The following is a 19468-nucleotide window of genomic DNA, read 5'->3' on the forward strand; positions in this document are numbered from 1 at the left end:
TTTCTGGGCTGGGAAGATCCACTGGAGAAGCGATAGGCTACCCACTCCAGTATTCTGGGCCTGGAGAATTCCATGGACTGTATTGTCCATGGGGTTGCAAAGAGCTGGACACGACTGAGCGACTTTCACTCACTTTTCCCAGCATTGGGGTCTTTTCCATTGAGTCTCTTCACATCAGGTGACCAAAGTATTAGAGCTTCATCATCAGTCCTTCCAATTATATTCAAGGTTGGTTTCCTTTAGGATTGACTGAGTATTTTACAAATTGTTGAGTGTATTCTGTTATTAATCCACTCACCCGATGAAGGACATTTAGGATGTTTGCTTGTTATGCATTAAGTGTCTATGAACATTTATGAGGGTTTTTTAGTGGGGAATATAAATTTCATTTCTATAGAGTGGGATTGCTAGGTCATGTGGCAAGTGGATGTTCAAGTTCATAAAACTACCAAGCTGTTTTCCCCAGTGACTGTTCCATCTTCCATTGCCCCGCCCTCAGCTGTGTGTAAGAATTCCAGTTATTCCACATCTTCTCCAGAACTTGATATAGTCAGGGTTTTGCACTTTTTGTTGTTGTTTTGTTATATCAATTGTGTTATCTCATTTGGGTATTAATTTGCATTTTCCTAGTGGATACTGATGTTGAACAATTTTTCTTGTGCTTATTTGCCATTTATTCATCTTCTTTGATAAAGTTTCTGTTCAAAAATTCTGTAAAGCAATTACCCTTCAACTAAAAAATAAATGTAAAAACGTTTATGTTTGGATATTTTTGCCCATTTTGTAACAGGATATTTTTACTGTTGAATTTGAGAGTTCTGCATATATTCTGGATACAGTTCTTTTATGTGAACTACAAATACTTAAATATTTCTTGTTTCAGTGGATTTCCTTTTCATTTTTTAGAAGTGCCTTTCACAGAGCAGAAGCTTTTAATTTAAATGAAGTCTAATGTATCCTTTTTTTTTTCTTTCATGGATCATGCTTTTGATATTTCTAAGAACTCATCACCTAACCCCAAGGTCAAAGATATTTTCTCATGTTTTCTTCAAAAGTTTTATAGTTTTGTATTTAGGTCTGTGAACCTTTATGAATTTTTATATATGATATGATGTATGGGACAAAGTTCATATTTTTTAATATGAATGTTCAGTTGTACCAGCATAGTTTGTTAAAAGGACTCTTCTTCCTCTTTACATCTTTGTCAGAAATCAGTTGCTTATATCTATCTAGATCCATTTTCCTTATTCTGTCCCATTGATCTGTGTTTCTGTCCTTTCACTACCATATTCTTTTGATTCGTTAGTTTTATAATAGGTCTTAAAATGGAATGAGTACTGCAAATTCAGTCTTTCTAAAAATTGTCTTGTTTATTCTACCCCCTTCCTAGTCTCGTATTGATTTTAGATTGTATCTATAACAAGTCCTTTTGGAATTTTGATTGGGATTGTATTTAATCATAACTAATTTTGTGAATATTGATATCTTTATTGTGTTGAGTGTTCCAGTCCACAAACACAGTATTTCTCCCTTGATGTAGATTTTTTATTTCTTTCATAAGTATTTTTTTAGTTTTCAACATGTACTTTCTGTGCCTATGTATTTAAAAATTTATTCCTAAGTATTTTGTTTTTCAAAGTAGTTGTTAATAGTATTTTATTTTTAATCCTAATATATATTCACTGCTAGTATATAGAAATTAAATTTATTTTTGTTTGCTTACTTTATGTCCTGTAACCTTGCTGAATTCATTGGCTGTAGGAATTTTTTTTTTTCTTGGTAGATTTCTTGGTATTTTCTATATAAACAAACATGTCATCTGCAAATAGGGACATTTTAATTTGTTTCTTTCATATCTATATGTTTTTTTTAATTTCCTTTATTGCCCTAAGTAAAACTTCTAGCACTATATTGAATGAGTGTTGAGTACAAACTTGGATCAAGGCATCTATATCGTGAGGAATACTGGTTTATAGTTAGCTTTTTTTTTTTTAACTGTTTTTTGTCTGGTTTTGGTATCAAAGGAATACTAGCTTCATAAAATCAATTGGGAAGTGTTTCCTCCTCTTCTGTATTCTGGAAGAGATTATGTAGAATCAGTGCTAATTCTTCTTTAAATATTTCGTGAAGTTCTCTTGTGAAATCTCTGGATCTGAATTTTTTTCCCAAGATTTTTAATAGTACAAGTTCAATTTCTTAATAGTTACAGGGCTATTTAGATTATTTCTTTCATATTGAGTGTGTTGTAATTTGTTTTTAAGTACATTAGTTCATTTCATGTAACTTGTCAAATTTACAGGTATGTGGTTAATTGTTCAAAGACAACCTTTTGAAATCTACAGGATTTTGTAGTGATATTTCCTGTTTCATTCCTATTCTGTCTTCTCTTTCTTCCTGTTTTCAGTTGTGCTAGAGGTTTTTTCAACTGTATTCTCAAAGAACCAGCTCTTTGTTTCTTGGTTTTCTCTGTTATGATTTTGTTTCAGACTTCTTTATTTCTGCCCTTTATGATTTCATTCCTTCTGCTTGCTCTGGGCTTATTTTTGGTCTTCTTTTATAAGTTGTTGCACTAGAGGTTGCTCATTTGAAAACGTTTCTCTTTTCTAATGTATGATTTTAGTGCTATAAAGTTTCCTCCCAGCACTGCTTTGGCTGTGTCTGCCATTTTGATACATTGCATTTTCATTTTTATTCAGTTCGTTAGTTTTTTTCCTTTGAGACTTCCTCTGTTCCAGGAATTATTTAGAAGCATTCTGTTTAGTGTCTGAGTGTTTGGATATTTGCTTCTTATTCTTCTGTTAGTGACAGGAGAATATACTGTATATGATTTCAGTTCTTTCAGGCTAGTAATGTTATGAACCCAGATGTTGTGTATCTTGGTATACGTACTGGAAAAGAATATTCTGATGATGTTGGTTGGAGTGTTCTTCTATAAATGTCACATTCTTTTGTGGCAGTTGTGGTTTAGTCTCTTAAGTTGTGTCCGACTCTTGTAACCTGTGGACTGTAGCCTGCCAGACTCCTCTGTCCATGGGATTTTCCAGGCAAGTATACTGGAGTGAAAGAAAAGTGAAAGTCGCTCAGTCGTGTCTGACTCTTTGTGACCGCATGGACTATACAGTCCATGGAATTCTCCAGGCCAGAATACTGAAGTGGGTAGCCTTTCCCTCCTCCCCAACCCAGGGAATGAACCCAGGTCTCCTGCATTGCAGGCGGGAGCCACAAGGGAAGCCCAAGAATACTGGAGTGGATAGCCTATCCCTTCTCCAGCAGATCTTCCAGACCCAGGAATCGAACCAGGGTCTCCTGCATTCCAGGCAGATTCTTTACCAACTGAGCTATCAGGGAAGCCCATACTGGAGTGGTTTGCCATTTCCTTCTCCAGATCTTCCTGACCCAGGGATCGAACCTGGGTCTCCTGCACTACAGACAGATTCTGACTGACTGAGCTACCAGGGAAGGCCCTGGAATTATGTTCATATATACTCTTGCTGATGTTTTTTTCCCAGCTGGTCTGTCGGTTGTTGAGAGAAGAAATATTGACATCTCTGCGTGCGTTTATACTTTCCTTCTCATATTTTGCAGCTTTGTAGTTTAGTGCGTACACATTCACGATGCTATGTCTTCTTGTGATTGATGCTTTTATCACTATATTCTCCTCTGTATTTCTGGTCATTTTCTTTATTCTGACTACTTTATCTGCTATTAATACTGCCACTTTTGCTTTCTTCTGATCAATGTTGCATGATATCTTTTCCTGTCCTTTTACTTTCAGCCTACCCATATCGTATTTGAAGTGAGATTCTTGTGGCCCACGTGATTTGTTTCAGTCCACTCTTGTCGCTCTGTCTTTTAATTGGCATATCTATTAGGCCATTTGCATTTAATACAATTATGAATATGTTAAGGATTAAGCCTGCCATTTAATTTTTTTGTATTATGTCTGTTCTTTTTTTTTTTTTTGTAATTGCTTTGCATTCTTTTTCTTTCTTTTCTGTGGGTTAGTTTATATTTTGATTTTTTTTTTTTTTTTTTTGAGTATGTCTCTTTGTGCTTTGCTCCAGGAAGATCTGCATTTTCCTCTGATGCTGAGACAGGGATTGCTAACAGGTTGGGACACTCCAGCCAGCATCTAGGTTCTTTCCCCGAAAGTGTTAACCTCTGGTTTCAGCTCCCCACTTTCTGGGGGGGTGCATCATACTAGTGGCCAGATCTCAGTGGTGACGCTTGCCTTTGTCACCGAGGACTCAGCGCTTTCTCTGTCTTTGCTCTTGATCAATCTCTGCCATGTTTGCTTGCTTAGGGGAGACCAAAGGGAATGGGTGGAGGAACCTACTTAATTCTATTAATTGAAAAAAGAATACCTGGAGGCAGAAAAAGGTGTGTTTGTTGTGCTTCATCCAGGTTTCCACACAGTAGCAGGAGACCCCTCAGAGCCTATGTTTTTGCTGGAAATGCTGGTTACTTGATGTTCCTTGTCAATCCCAGTACGGCCTACATTTTCTCTTGTTGGAAATCATTGCTGGTGATGCAAGCTAGTATATCCAGGATGGAGAGACAACAAGGTCCTGCTGTGTAGCACAGGAAACTGGGTTCAATATCCTGTAATAAACCACAAATGGAGAAGAATGTGAGAGAATGTGCACAGATGTATAACAATCACTCGATAAGTGGGAAGGGTGGGAATAATTATGAGACCATATTCCTGATTTTGTTTTTTAACTGATATGTGTCTCCATTTTCCCTTTAGGGCTGAGAAGACTGAAGTTCTGAGTGAAGACCTTCTTCAGGTAAGGTTGTCACTGGCCCATAACTCGTAGATGTCAAAGACATCTTCCCTTTTGCAGCCGAGCCCTTCCCGGTGTTGTTCATACTCTCCACTGCTCCTCTCCCAGTCCATCGAGATGCAGCTTTTTCTCTTTACAATAGCACCCTGCATGGTGCACAGCAGCCTCAGTGGGACTTTCCAGGGGACATGGGAAGGCATTTCACCACACGGTTAGCAAAGTGTCTCCAAGTCTGTGATCCCCTCCTTTTCTCTCCCGCATTGGATGCTGTCTCTGCAGAAACAGGGGTCAGTCTTGTCCTTGGATTATCCAGACCAATGACCCCACTTCTGACCTTGCCTCACCCATGGGTCCCGCCCCCTGCTCTGTCTGCAGGTAGAGAAGCGGCTGGAGCTAGTGAAGCAGGTCTCCCACAGCACACACAAGAAGCTCACGGCATGTCTGCAGGGCCAGCAAGGGGCCGAGGCTGACAAGCGCTCCGTAAGTGCCCTCCTGGCCCCAGGGGAGGTGGAATTTGCCTGCTGACCGCCCGGCCAGTGTTTGAGACTCATAGCCCTGCCTGAACCACCTCTGCCCTCACTAAGATGTGGTCCCCATCCTTGTTCTCCCCAGACTGGGGCAGACCCCAAGGAGAGCAGGATGGGCTTAGATCCCACTGCTAAGGAGGCTGCCACCTTTCCCTTGCCCCTGCTGCTCATCTACAGATTCCATTTGCCTCCATAGTATCTTAAGATCACATGGGAAAAAAAATTACACTGTGGTTTTGGGAGTTACAAGGGACCTGTAAAGGCTCTTATGAAGACCATTTTTGCTGCAGTAATGCAGTAAAGATAACTTGATGTAACAGGGCTCCAGGGTCTCCGTCCAGAACCTGCAGTAGTGCTGAAGGCATTGCATCATGCAGCTCCACTGGACAGTCCTTGGGGTGGTGATCCTGAAGGCTCACTTCCCTCTTGACCCCCACCTCCCTCAGATTCAGCAGAGATGAACAGATATTCTTCCTTTTTTCAAAAGAAAATCTTAACTAGTATTAGTTTATTTTCTGTTTGTCTACTGTGCTCAGTTGCTCTTTGAGACTTCATGGACTGTCACCCACCAGGCTCCTCTGTCCTTGGGGTTTCCCGGGCAGGAATACTGGGTTGCCATTTCCTACTCCAGGGGGTCTTCCCAACCCAGGAGTCTAACCTGCGTCTCCTGCATCTCCTGCATTGGCAGACAGATTCTTTACCACTGAGCCACCTGGGAAGCCCCCCAAAAAGATATTCTTAAGTGTTCACTTGGCTTTGTTCCAGGGGAGGGGCAGTCTAGGGGGTTTCTTTCCCCCTTGAGTTGATGATCAATGTGTCTGGTGTCTGTCTGATTTTCTCTGACCGGGAGTTCTTGTTAACGTCTCTTCCTGGTGGTCTCCCTGAGCCCCCCAACTCTGTTGGCCTCGCCTCTCTTGGCTCTTCTGATGCGTCCTCCCAGCTCACACTGCAAGACCAGACCGCTCTGCTTGTTCCATCGATCATTCCATTTTCTCCTCCCAACCCTGGTTTCTTCTTTCTAAACTTTCCCAGCAGGAACCACTGATGTGTGGTACAAAGAAAATGTTTACCGCTTTGCAGAGTGTCTGTGGAAGTGGTTCAGTGTGTATTGGGGATTTCGGCAAGGGGAGCCTGACAGTCATCCCCCTTGTCAACCACCAGTGCATTCTCTGCGTCCACAAGTCTGTTTTTATTTCCTATGGGCTCATTTGTGTCCTCTTTTAGATTCCACATTTAAGTGATAGCATATGGTATTTGTCTTCCCCTGTCTGACTTCACTTAAGTGATAAACTCTAGGTCCATCCATGGTGCTGCAAATGTTGTTATTTTCCTCTTTATGGCTGATTGGTATTCCTTTGTATATATGAACCACGTCCTGATCCATCATCTATTGATAGACTTTTAGATTGCTTCCACGTCCTGGCTACTGCGACTAGCCAGGCCAGCAACATCTTACTGTCTGATTCTCAGCTCAGATGCCACCTTCTCGGTGCAGCTTCTCTCACCATCTGATGTGTTTGCTCCTTTCCCCAGTCACACCCCCCGATTCCACGTTCTTCCTAGCATGTGGTGTTCTCTGAAATCGCTGTGCTCCTTCATCTTCTCCCGTGTCCGTTCCCAGTCCTGGTATGTGAGCTCCGTGGGAGCAGGGATCTCATCTTCCATCACGGCTGCATCCTTAATGCCTCTAATGGGGCCTGCCACGTGAAGACAGCGCTGAAAATAGATGTGTCACAACCGGATGGCCCGTGAGTATTTTAGGCACAGGAGTTGCCCGACGCATCGAGCCAAGTTGAATCTTTCCTAGTCTTTTCTTTTAAAATCTTTATTTAATTTGTTACAGTATTGCTTCTGTTTTATGTTTTGGTATTTTGGCTCCAAGGCACGTGGGATCTTAGTTCCCTGATCAAGGATCAAACCTACACGCCCTGCAATGGAAGGCGGATTCTTAACCACTGGACCACCAGGGAGGTCCCAAATCTCTGCTGTTCTTTACAGAACCAATTTAGGTTGATGGTTCTGAGTTTAAGGGCTGGGATATGACTCTCTGAGCTTGAAGCCCAGCTCTGCTGTTTCCAAATTTTGCCTGACAGAGAGCAAGTCAGTTACCTCTATAAGCCTTGGTTTCTTCACTTGTAAGATGGTAGTAACAGTGAATCCCTACCTAGTAGGGTTGCTTGAGAATTCCGTGAGATCATTCACGTAAATGCTTAGCACGGTGCTTGACTTAAGTACATAGTAAAGAAACAGAAGCTGCTGTTATTATGGCCCCGTTGTTGGTCCAGAATCACCACTGAGAACTGCTGAGCCCCAGGGAACAAGTGTGCCTGGATTAGAGGATAGTAGACAGCAGTTCTCAGAGATGGGGCTGTGTGTGAGCGTGTGTGTGTATGTTTGGGAAGCAGAGTGGATATTAGAATGAGACTTTTTGTCTCTGAGTCATCCTACAAATTGTGCTGCTTCTGCCCAAGATAATTTTGGAGAGAACAGTCATCTCAGACAAGTCAGATCGACTGCTTGCAAACCCTGGAACATTCTGTGTCCCCTTCTTTAACTCTTAAGCATCTTTCGGCACTCCAGAATCAGGAGGAGGTGTATTCTAATAGCTTCCCTTTGACCTGGAAAGCCACTGGTCAGGGTGAAGCTTGCTAGGATCTCTTTACCTGGGCACTAATGGTCCCTGGTGGCTCAGGGACCAGGTGTTAAAGATTCCACCTACAATGCAGGAGACAGAGAAGAGGCAGTTTCGATCCCTGGGTGGGGAAGCTCCCCTGGAGAAAGGATTGACAGCCCACTCCAGTATCCTTGCCTGGAGAATTCCATGGACAGAGGAGCCTGGTGGGCTACAGTCCATGGAGTCACGAAGAGTTGGACACAGCTGAGCGACTAACACAGTAGTCCCTGGAATACTTAGTGGTTCTTTCAGCCTGGATCTTTGTCCACCAGAGAATGGTGGCTTTTCTAGACATGTGGGCAGTTGGATCCTTCAAAGTCTCAATATCCTTCTAAGTGAAGTGAGGGTGAGCAGAGGATGGGTAAGAGAGCAAGTAATATCTCAGGAACAGGTTGGCATTAGGGTAAAATTAATCAGCACGGTGCCCTGTGTCTACCAAGCCCTCAGCTTTTCCTTTTGTCATAGAAAATTTCTTTAGGAATAAGGAAATAATTTGGAATCTGTTGTGGGTTGTAGTCCATTAACTTCTTCTATTCACCTGCCTTTGATTATAGATTATCACTCTCATTTTTGACATGAAGGTATAACCCATTTCTTCCTTCCTTTTTTTCTTTTGGTAGCTTCCTTTTAATTTCTTGATTCTTTTCTTCTCTTAGTTTCTGGACTCCAACAACATCTACACAAGCAAAAACTCACTCATTGAGGTTTTACCCCTTCAACACCGATGCCCTTGAAATCCGTGTGCCCACAAGGCCCTCAGTGTCTCCTCCACAGCAAATCCTTTCTTACGAGCATCACTCGGTCCACAGGCACAGACCCTGTCTTGTGACCATTACACCGTCGGTACAGGACTTGTTTAAATGTTGCCATCATCATTCTCTGATCTGTGTAGCCATTAAAAAAAACAACCAGGATGAGGCAGGTCTCTCTACGTCTTGATAGGAAATGACATGAACGATATCTCTATGTGAAAAGGGAAACGAAGTGTAGGGTGGGTATATCGTGTGCTGACAGTGTGAGGGGGAAGATGTGTCTGTTAAACACAGACACACACTCACATACATAATTGGACCTTCTAGAATACTTATGGAAGGAGACACAGGAAACTGGCCACTGCCATGATTCTGGGGGCAGGAACCAAGTGGCTGGGGGTTAAGGATGGTCTGCTTTTCTTTCTTTTCTAACCATTTTGGATGTTTCTCTAAAACATGCGTTAAGTAACTTCTTTTGAACGGTGAGGGTGGGAGCAGATTCTCTCTGAAGGTACTGTTCCTGTGCCTTTAATTACATCTCTGGGAACCTGGACCTACTAGCTTCGTAGGACAGCTAGAAAGTGGAGTTTCAGTTTGGATGTATGATTTCTTGGTTGCCTGGTCTCAATTTTACCCGGAAGAATGTCTCATTTCATGTGAAATGGTGGGGTAGCAGGATTATTCCTCGAGTGAAAGGCGTCTAACCGGGAAGTGGTGCCTAGGTAGGTAGGCACCCCATTCACAGAAGGTAGACGTCCTCTCTGAGGGCAGGGAGGGGACTGTGACTTGGACCCATCCAGGATGTCCTGGATTTTCCTGGGCCGGAGAGCAATAATCTCTCAGGTGTCCTGGTCTCTCCTCCTTCTGGAGCCCCAGGAACTCCATCCCATTCTTGGGGTTGATCTGTCTCCTGCAATTTTCCCCTGGAGATACTTGGAGCCTGCCGCTCTCCTGGGGATGTTCAAACCGGATTCCTAAAAGTCCACCCTCATCTTGGTTCCTCTCTCACGTCATCCAGTTCCGTGTTTCAGGATTGAGTTATTTTAAACAGATCATTTTGTTCTTAAACAAGCCCCCAGTGGTCCCCAAGTCCTAGAATCCAGCTCCAGGGCCTACCTCTGGCTAATGAGGACCTGCGCAGTCTAGCCTCCACCTCCTCCCTGACTGCTCCCCGTTCACTCACTGAGCTCCAGTCGTGCTGGTCTCCCGGGGATGGATGCTGAGCTGGCCTGGTATCCTACCCCCAGACCTTTGCACCTGCCATTCCTCTGCCTGGAATGTTCTGTCCCAGGCCATCTGGAGGCTTGGCTGACTCTCTCTCCCTTCAGGGTGCTTCCTAAAGGTACCCTCTCTGCGGGGAGGGTCTTTTCTCGTCACTGCTCCCTCGCCATAGCTGCCCACCCTGCCTATTGTCCTGCTTTCTGTTGCCCACACAGCCCTTCCAACTCTCGAAACAGTTTCCTTCATAATGTCTGTGTTTCATATTTGTCTCTGTGCCCTGGGATGTAAGCTCCCTGAAAGCAGCGTTTGGTCTCAGTCGTCACAGCTGTGGTACCCGGGTGGGGAGGCAGTGAGTGACAGCTGAGGGCCTCTGGGTCCTGAGGCAAAGGCTGTGGGATGGGAGGGGTCTGTGTGGGGGTGTAGACCGGAGGACCTAAGGAGCTCCTTTGTTCTCACTTTGTTATTCGCAGCGTGTGCTGGGTGGTTTAGGCTTAGTAGGAGCAGGGCTTGTCCACACTTAGTAAGGAGGGAAGATGTATCATTCTGTGATCATAGATTGTTCTGCCTTTGGCCTCCCTCCTCCTCTCTCTTCCTCACTTCCCACATAGCATAAAACTTGCCATTTTAACTATTTTAAGGAGTACAATTCAGTGACATTTAGTGCAGGGACAGTATTGTGCAACTACTACCGTAATCTACTTCCAGAGCATTTCCGTCTCCCCGAAAAGAAACCCCATACTCATCAATTAATCCCCCTCCCCCGAAGCTCTTCAGTTCAGTTCAGTCGCTCAGTCGTGTCCGACTCTTTGCAGCCCCATGGACTGCAGCACGCCAGGCCTCCCTGTCCATCACCAACTCCCAGAGTTTACTCAAACTCATGTCCGTTGAGTTGGTGATGCCATCCAACCATCTCATCCTCCATTGTCCCATTCTCCTCCTGCCTTCAATCTCTCCCAGCATCAGGGTCTTTTCAAATGAGTCAGTTCTTCACATTAAGTGGCCAAAATATTGGAGTTTCCCCCTCATCTCTTAACCACAAATCTAGCTCCCGTCCCCATGGATTTGTTTACTCTGGAGATCTTATATAAGTAGAATCATACATCATGTGCCCATTTTGTCTGGCGATGCCGTCAGGGTTCATCCACATTGTAGCCTGTGTCAGGACTTCCTTCTCTTTTTACGGCTGTGTAGTAGTTCCTTTGCGTGGATGGACTGCGTTGTGTTTCTTTACTCACCCGTTGATGGACATTGGTGCTGTTTCTACCTTTTGGCTATTGTGCATTGGACCGCTCTTCACATCATGCATGTTTTTATTCAGCCATCTGTTTCAGAGTATTTTGGGTACATACCCAAGAGTGGAATTGCCGGGCCATATGGTAATTTTGTTTAACTTATTGAAATACTGCCAAACTTTCCCCCGGTGCTGGACTGTTTTACATCGCTTCTGGCAAAGCAAGAAGGTTACAATTTCTCCACATGCTCACCAATATTTATTTTATGTATCCAAAAATATATATTATTAATATTGTGATAGCCATCCTAGTGGGGGTGAGGTGGTATCTCATTGCAGATTTCATTTGGTCTCCTTAATGACTGATGATGTTGAGCATCTATTCATGTGCTTATTGGCCATTTTATATCTTCTTTGGAGTCTGTTTTATATTGATGATTATTTTGTTTGCATTGTAATTCTAGGTGAACATTTTCTCTCTTTCTTGACCATAAGCTGCCTTGTTTATAAATTAGGGCTAATGTACTTCTTAAGAAAGAGTTTGATTTCTAACTAAAGCATGGCTCAAGTCTTTAGCATAATTTTGAAATCTTCTCTTTTTTTTTCCCTGTTGCTATCCTACTAGATTTTAAAATGCAGCACGTAAACCTTAGCCTTATTTTCCGAATTAGCAAATTTTAATTTTCTGAATTTTGACATCTCTGAGTCTAACTCATCTTTGTAGCCTCTGAATTTTTAGGTTTTATACATATTTTAAACTCCATTTGTTTCTTAGCTAACAGAGTATCTAGGCAAGTATTTGACTTCTCACTATTTTCATATAAGTGGGTGACTGTTGAAGCCATTTTCATTACCACATTCTTTTTTCCTTTTCAGAAAAAATTGCCTTTGACAACACTGGCTCAGTGTCTGATGGAAGGGTCAGCTATCCTGGGAGATGACACACTTCTTGGGTAAGGAGATACCACGCATGGGTTCGTGCCAAATCTGGGAAAGTCCTCGTCCTTAACGAGGGGACGAGCACATCTCAGCAAGGCCCTGAGGACACTGAAGCCTGGCTGGGGGCTGGATGGGGAAGAAGGAACGGTGGCCAGTGAGAAATTGAGCCCCCAGGCCCTGGAGTCATAGTGTCTGGGCAGGAGGCAGTTCCCAACGGGAGAAACAAATATGAAACTGTAGGGACTTCCCTGGCGGTCCAGTGCTTCCACTGCAGGGGGCGTAGGTTTGATACCCAGTTGGGGAACCAAGACCCCACATGCCATGAGGTGTGGTCAAAATAAAAAAATGGTTGAAGGGCACTCAAAATCCCTCGGGTCCCAGCAGAAGCAAATATGAAATCTCTCTGTGTCAGATGTCAGAACTTATAGGATTCCCAGAAGAACAACCCTTGCTGATTTTGAGCTCACAATAAAAACAAACTAAAAATAGAAACATCATGAGAGAGGGTCAGCAGGCACAGCTGATGGGAGAATTGGACCCTAAGAGCTAAAAATACTAGGATGGCATGAAAGGAAATGGACAGTAATTACGTTTAAAGTGAAATTTTAAAATTTAATAAACACAAAAAAATTCTTGACAAAAAAAAATCAATACAAGGGGAAAAAAGAAGAGGCAGAATCAAAGAAAACCAAATAGAGCTTAAAAAAATTCAAATTATATTTCAGTTCAGTTCAGTCACTCAATTGTGTCCGACTCTTGGCGACCCCGTGGATCGCAGCACGCCAGGCCTCCCTGTCCATCACCAACTCCCGGAGTTCACTCAAACTCATGTCCATCGAGTTGGTAATGCCATCCAGCCAACTCATCCTCTGTCGTCCCCTTCTCTTCCTGCCCCCAACCCCTCCCAGCATCAGAGTCTTTTCCAAAGAGTCAACTCGATATACTTTAAAAACTTACTTGAGAGAAACTGGACGTTGCACACAGATACAGAAACTGGTGACCTTGGAAACATATCTGGAGTCGCCACAAGAATGACCAGAATAAAGTACAGTTCCTTTGGGTTTTCCTGTAAGAGCTCATAGAAAATCCTGAATGAGAGTCTTTGCTGACCCAATAGAAGCACTAAGGATACAGGCAACATTAAGTGGAGAAACTCAAGTGGCAGGTTATCAATATAGAGCATTAACGTGTAGTAGTTGCTCCTGAAGAAGAAAATAGAAGGATAAGTTTATGGTTGAATTTTCCTTTTCTAGATTTGAAGAAAAGCATGAGTCTTCAGATTTAAGGAGCACAAAAAGTCCTGACAGAGAGCCACAAAAAGAAATCCATCACTGGACATGCCACTGTAAAACTACTACACACCATTGACACAAAAGAGAGATTTAAAGTCGAGCAGAGAAAGCTTGTTGTTGTTCAGTCACCAAGTATGTATACAAGGGCACTTAGACTGCTAACTGACTGTTTATGAGCCAAAATAAATGCCAGGAAATAAGGGAGGAATATCTTCAAGTAGTGAGTGAAAAGTGTGAGAAATCTAGATTCAGTGATGTACTAAACTGTCATTCAAGAATAAGGGGGCGGGACTTCCCTGGTGGTCCAGTGGTTAAGAATCCTCCTTGTAATGCAGGGAACAGTGAGTTCCACCCCTGGCTGGGGAACTGAGATCCCACATGGCATGGGCGAGCGAAGCCCGCGTGTTGCAGCTACTGAGCCAGCGTGCGCCACAGCTAAGACCTGACAGCCAAATAAGCAAATATTGTTTAAAAAATCTTAAGGAATAAGAGGAAAATAGGATATCTTCAGGCACAGATTTAGAGGAATTACTATTTTCATGTTCTCACTGAAAAACTAGTTACGGTTGTGTGAGGTAGATTATGTCCAGAAGAAAAGAATGAAATGCAAATAGCAAGAAAGCGTTTAAAAAAAAAAGTATGCTGGGAAAGATTGGGGGCAGGAGGAGAAGGGGGCGAGAGAGGATAAGATGATTGGATGGCATCACCGACTCGATGGACATGGGTTTGAGCAAATTCCTGGAGGTAGTGAAGGACGGGGAAGCCTGGAGTGTTCTAGTCCGTGGGGTTGCAGAGTCAGACGTGGCTTAGTGACTGAACAACAGCAACAACAGCGTGAAAGTGCTAGAGAGGATGAAGAAGTCCTTTTCCCTCTTCCCACCCTAGGCTCTTTCACAGGCCCTGCAAATGAAATGGACAGAGGACAGATGAATAAGAGAAAAAGCATACAAGTTTGTCATACACATGGGAGAACTCAATGATGAGTAACTCAAAGGGGTGACTTGAACTTGGGCTTATGTAGCATTTTTAATAAAAGAGCAGTGATTTTTAGAGATGGGACAAGACAAAGAAAAAGAAATGTTAGTCTCTAGGGCAGCAAATTGTGGGAAGGTAAATACATAGGGAACTAGTAGAAGATAAGAGTAAAGTTTGTAATGTGGAGCCCACTGGGGCCGTCTCTGAGCTGCTAAGGGTCTGGAATTATCTCTGGTGATTAGCATCTGGTAGAGATGGGAGGGGGACCCCTTTATAGATTCATATCCTGCTTTTAGGGCTTCCCTCATAGCTCAGTTGGTAAAGAATCTGCCTGCAGTGCAGGAGACCCCGGTTTGATTCCTGGGTCAGGAAGATCCGCTGGAGAAGGGATAGGCTACCCACTATAGTATTCTTGGACTTCCCTTGTGGCTCAGCTGGTAAAGAATCGGTCTGCAATGGAGGAGACCTGGGTTTGATCGCTGGGTTGGGAAGATCCTCTGGAGAAGGGAAAGGCTACCCACTCCAGTATTCTGGCCTGGAGAATTCCATGGACTATACAGTCCATGGGGTCACAAAGAGTTGGACTCAACTGAGTGACTTTCACTTTCACTTAAGGCAAACAGGGAAAGAGGAGAGAGCTTCTTTGTTTTTTTTTCTTTTAAATATTTATTTGGCCTCACCAGGTCTTGGTTGCAGCACACAGGATCTTTCGTTGCAGCATACAGGATCTTAGTTCCCCAACTAGGGATCAAACCCCGGCCCCCTGCATTGGAAGGTGAAGTCTCAACCACTGGACCACCCCAGGGAAGCCCCTCTATATTTCTCTTAATTCCCCACAGACCCCCTTTTAGCCAAGACGCATAGTAGGTACTCAGCATCCTTTAGAAAATGGACAGTTTCAGAAACGAAACTTCATGGAGCAGGTTTTTCTCAAGAGTGTTTATCTGGCTGGCAGGTGACAGCATTAGGACATGGGTCGCATCTTTCTCTGCAGAGCACTCAGGACGGTTTTCCTCCCCTTCTGTTGCAGGAAGATGCTGAAACTCTGCGGCGAGACAGAGGACAAGCTGGCTCAGGAGCTGATTCATTTCGAACTGCAAGTTGAGAGGGATGTGATCGAGCCGCTGTTCTTGCTGGCCGAGGTCAGAAGTGGGCACGAGGCTGGACCCATGTGATTGGGGTGGGCAGAGTGGTGGTCCCTGGGGTCCTTTGGCTCCAGCCTCAGGGTTGTTTCTGCCCCTCACCCAGTCTGTGACACAGTGTCTCACCTGGGATCGTTACTACCCAACTGCAGGGGGTTCCCCAGCCTGGGAGCCCTTTGAGCTGAATGCTGCCCCCTTCTCCCACCCATGCCATCCTTGAGGGTGAAACTGCAAGGCTGGTGGCATCACTTCATCCCCCGCAGGGTCTCCGCCCCATCCTCCTCCCTGCCCTCCACCCATCTCCAGCCTTCAGTGAAATGACAGTGGAATCTCAAATAGGACACAAATGACCTATCTGTGAAACAGAAACAGACTCCCAGACATAGAGAGCAGACTGGTGGTTGCCCAGGGGGAGGGGATATGGGAGGGGTGGCTTGGGAGTTCGGGATTAGCACACAAGCTAGTATATATAGGATGGATAAACAGCAAGATCCTTCTCTATAGTGAGAGAACTAAATCCAATCTCCTGTGATACACTGTAATGGACAAGAATAGTTTTTAAAGTGTATATATATATATGTATGTATGTAAGTGAATCACTTTGCTGTATAGCAGTAATTAACACAACGTTGTAAATCAACTGTACTTCAATTAAAAATTTTTTTTAAATGAACAGCAGCCCCTATTCATAAGCCCCTATTCATAAGCCCCTATTCATAAGCCCCTATTCTTGGACATGGGGCTCATGTCCTAGAGACTCTGTGCAGCCCCCTTGCTGTCTCTGTTTAGACAGGGCCCTTCTCTGTCTACTTTAAAGGATACTAAAGCAAACTGTCTTTTTAAGAAGAAGCCTTATTTTTTGTTTTATTATTATTATTTTTTTTTTACTTTATTTTACTTTACAATACTGTATTGGGTTTGCCATACATCAGCATGAATCTGCCATGGGTGTACATGTGTTCCCAATCCTGAACCCCCCTCCCACCTCCCTCCCCATACCATCTCTCTGTGTCATCCCAGTGCACCAGCCCCAAGCATCCTGTATCCTTCATCGAACCTAGACTGGCGATTCATTTCTTATATTATACATGTTTCAATGCCATTTGAAGCCTTAATATGTAGGTGACAATTTTGCCAGCTTCAACCAAGCGAAATTTTATCAAGTAAGAGATAAAATAGTTGGGGGATGTTCTTTGCTGTGAACCCTGGCCCTCTTCGCATCCCCCTTAATTGGGCCTACAAACCTCCCCGGTGCTGGAGATGTTTCCGGCCTTCACTGCTTGGCGACCACTAACCACCTGTGCCTGCTGAGCTCTTGAAATGTGTGTAGTGCAGCCAGGTGGCTGTAGTGGTGAAGAACCCCGCCTGCTGATGCAGGAGACACAGGAGGCTCAGGTTCACTCCCTGGGACAGTGGGAGGATAAATCAGGAGACTGGGATAGACGTACGCACTCTACTATGTATAAAATAGACAACCAACAAAGACCTACTGTCTAGCACAAAGAACTAAATATCTTATAATAACCTATAATGGGACAAACCTATTATACAGCAAAGTGATTCAGCTTTATACATACATATCTATTTTTTTCAAGTTCATCTATAATGGAGACAAACTTGAAAAAAAATATATATGTAATTGAATCACTTTGCTGTACACCTGAAACATTGGAAATTCAACTATATTTCAAACTTTAAATTTAAAAAAAAATCTGTCATTGGACTTCAAATCAACTGTGTTTTCTTTCTTTGTTTGTTTCCTGTACCCACAGGTAGAAATCCCAAATATCCAAAAACAGAGGAAACACTTAGCCAAGCTGGTGCTGGACATGGACTCTTCACGAACAAGGTATGATGGGTTTTCTTTGCTTCCATTTCTGCTTCTTTGACGAGCAGTGGTCCTAGTTGGAAGGCAGTGGCGTGTGTGTGTGTGTGTGTGTGTGTGTGTGTGTGTGTGTAGTGTGTGTAGTGTGTGTAGAGTGTGTGTGTGTAGTGTGTGTGTGTGTGTGTAGTGTGTGTAGTGTGTGTGTGTGTGTAGTGTGTGTAGTGTGTGTGTGTGTGTGTAGTGTGTGTGTGTGTGTGTAGTGTGTGTAGTGTGTGTGTGTGTGTGTGTGTGTAGTGTGTGTGTGTGTTCACCCACTGAGTGTTTCTTACTTCTGCTGTGAGCTGGGCGCTGGAGTACAGGGGTCTTGCTCTTAGACAGGCTGTGGCCTGATTTGGGAGTTGGACGCTGGACAAGAGAACACACACACACAGGCCATTTCAGCAGCCACAAGTCCTTTCAGGAAGACACCACAGTGTAAGTTTGGAAGTGGCTCTGGAGAAGCAGGCCGTGGCATAAATAGTGAAACAAAGACTTTTTTTTTTTTGAGAAGATGACACTTGATCTGATAAGAAGGAAGCAGCTATGCAGAGATACTTTGCAAAGCTGTCCATGACACTGGGAACAGCAAAGGCCCCGTGGGTGGAAATAAGGGTGACGTATTCAGGAAACAGAATGAAGGCGGGCATGGTGGGGGTGGAAGGGAAAAAGGGAGGGTGGTAGGAGCAGAGATCACAGAGGAGGTTGGGTGATGTGTAGTGTCTGTGATAAGAGGAGATTTTCTGGGAATTCCACGGTGGTTCAATTGTTAGGACTGGTGCTTTCAGTGCCAGGACTCCATCCCTAGATGGGAAACTAAGCTCCTGCAAGCCACATGGCTCAGCCAAAAAAAGAGGAGAATTTCTGAATCTGGGGACTTGGTCACCTTTTCCTGCTTCCGATGGTGTAGATTTCTCTTCTGTAGTCCCACACTGGGGTGTCACATAAGAAATTAGAAGATGCTTGCTCCTTGGAAGGAAAGCTGTGACAAACCTAGACAGCATACTAAAAAGCAGAGACATGACTTTGCTGACAAAGGTCCGTCTAGTCAAAGCTGTGGTTTTTCCAGTAGTCATGTATGGATGTGAGAGTTGGACTGTGAAGAAAGCTGAGCACTGAAGAATTGATGCTTTTGAGCTGTGGTGTTGGAGAAGACTCTTGAGAGTCCCTTGGACTGCAAGGAGATAAAACCAGTCAGTCCTAAAGGAAATCAACTCTGAACGTTGATTGGAAGGACTGATGCTGAAGCTCCATTACTTTGGCCACCTGATGTGAAGAGCTAATTGGAAAAGACCCTGATGCTGGGAAAGATTGAAAGCAGATGGAGAAGGGCACAACAGAGGATGAGATGGTTGGATGGCATCACCACCTCAATGGACATGAACTTGGGCAACCTCCAGGAGATAGTGAGGGACAGGGAAGCCTGGCATGCTGTGGTCCACGGGGTCACAAAGAGTCGGACATAACTGAGCAACTGAACACCACCATGAGATGATTACAGACATGCTGTTGGCTGCACTGTCAGGATGATGGTGGACACTATGCTCCTGGGTTTACAGAGTGATTTCCTCCTCTGAGGACCTGGGTTTTAGCTCTGAGGTCTTTTCTCTGCTTCTGTAAGGAAATCCGGAATTTTCAGCTTCTGCTCAGAGCTGGATGTTAGCATCAAAGCTTGTCCTTGCCTTGTCCACTTCCATTTCTTCATTCAGCTTCCCTAAAGGAGAATTTCTTCTGGGTAACAGACGTGGTCCATCTAATTCTGTCTTATGTTTTTAATGGTAACACCAGAGGTGGCTTGTAGAGTTTGAAACCATAGAGAAGTGTCATCAGGGACTTCTCTTCCAGTATTTAATGAGTGTTTTTATGTCTCCAGCTTATGGTCTCTTGGATATTGGGATTGGTAAGGCAATATCTCAAAATTCTCCAAGCCAGGCTTCAGCAATACATGAACCATGAACTTCCAGATGTTCAAGCTGGCTTTAGAAAAGGCAGAGGAACCAGAGATCAAATTGCCAACATCCGTTGGATCATCAAAAAGCAAGAGTTCCAGAAAAACATCTATTTCTG

The 19468-nt window shown here is 43.9% G+C and overlaps 1 protein-coding gene across 3 annotated transcripts in view; it reads left to right on the plus strand.

The window, feature by feature from the left end:
- Positions 1 to 19468, plus strand: part of ARHGAP44 (Rho GTPase activating protein 44) — a 117327-nt gene that overhangs the window by 60662 nt on the left and 37197 nt on the right. For all 3 annotated transcript variants that reach the window (XM_018064675.1, XM_018064677.1, XM_018064678.1), the window contains exons 2-6: positions 4751 to 4790; positions 5163 to 5267; positions 12069 to 12145; positions 15429 to 15540; positions 17313 to 17389. In XM_018064675.1, the coding sequence (XP_017920164.1) occupies positions 4751 to 4790; positions 5163 to 5267; positions 12069 to 12145; positions 15429 to 15540; positions 17313 to 17389 (411 nt within the window). The remainder of the gene's footprint in view (positions 1 to 4750; positions 4791 to 5162; positions 5268 to 12068; positions 12146 to 15428; positions 15541 to 17312; positions 17390 to 19468) is intronic.

Source organism: Capra hircus, chromosome 19 (genome assembly GCF_001704415.2).
Source record: "Capra hircus breed San Clemente chromosome 19, ASM170441v1, whole genome shotgun sequence".
Lineage (NCBI taxonomy): Eukaryota > Metazoa > Chordata > Mammalia > Artiodactyla > Bovidae > Capra > Capra hircus.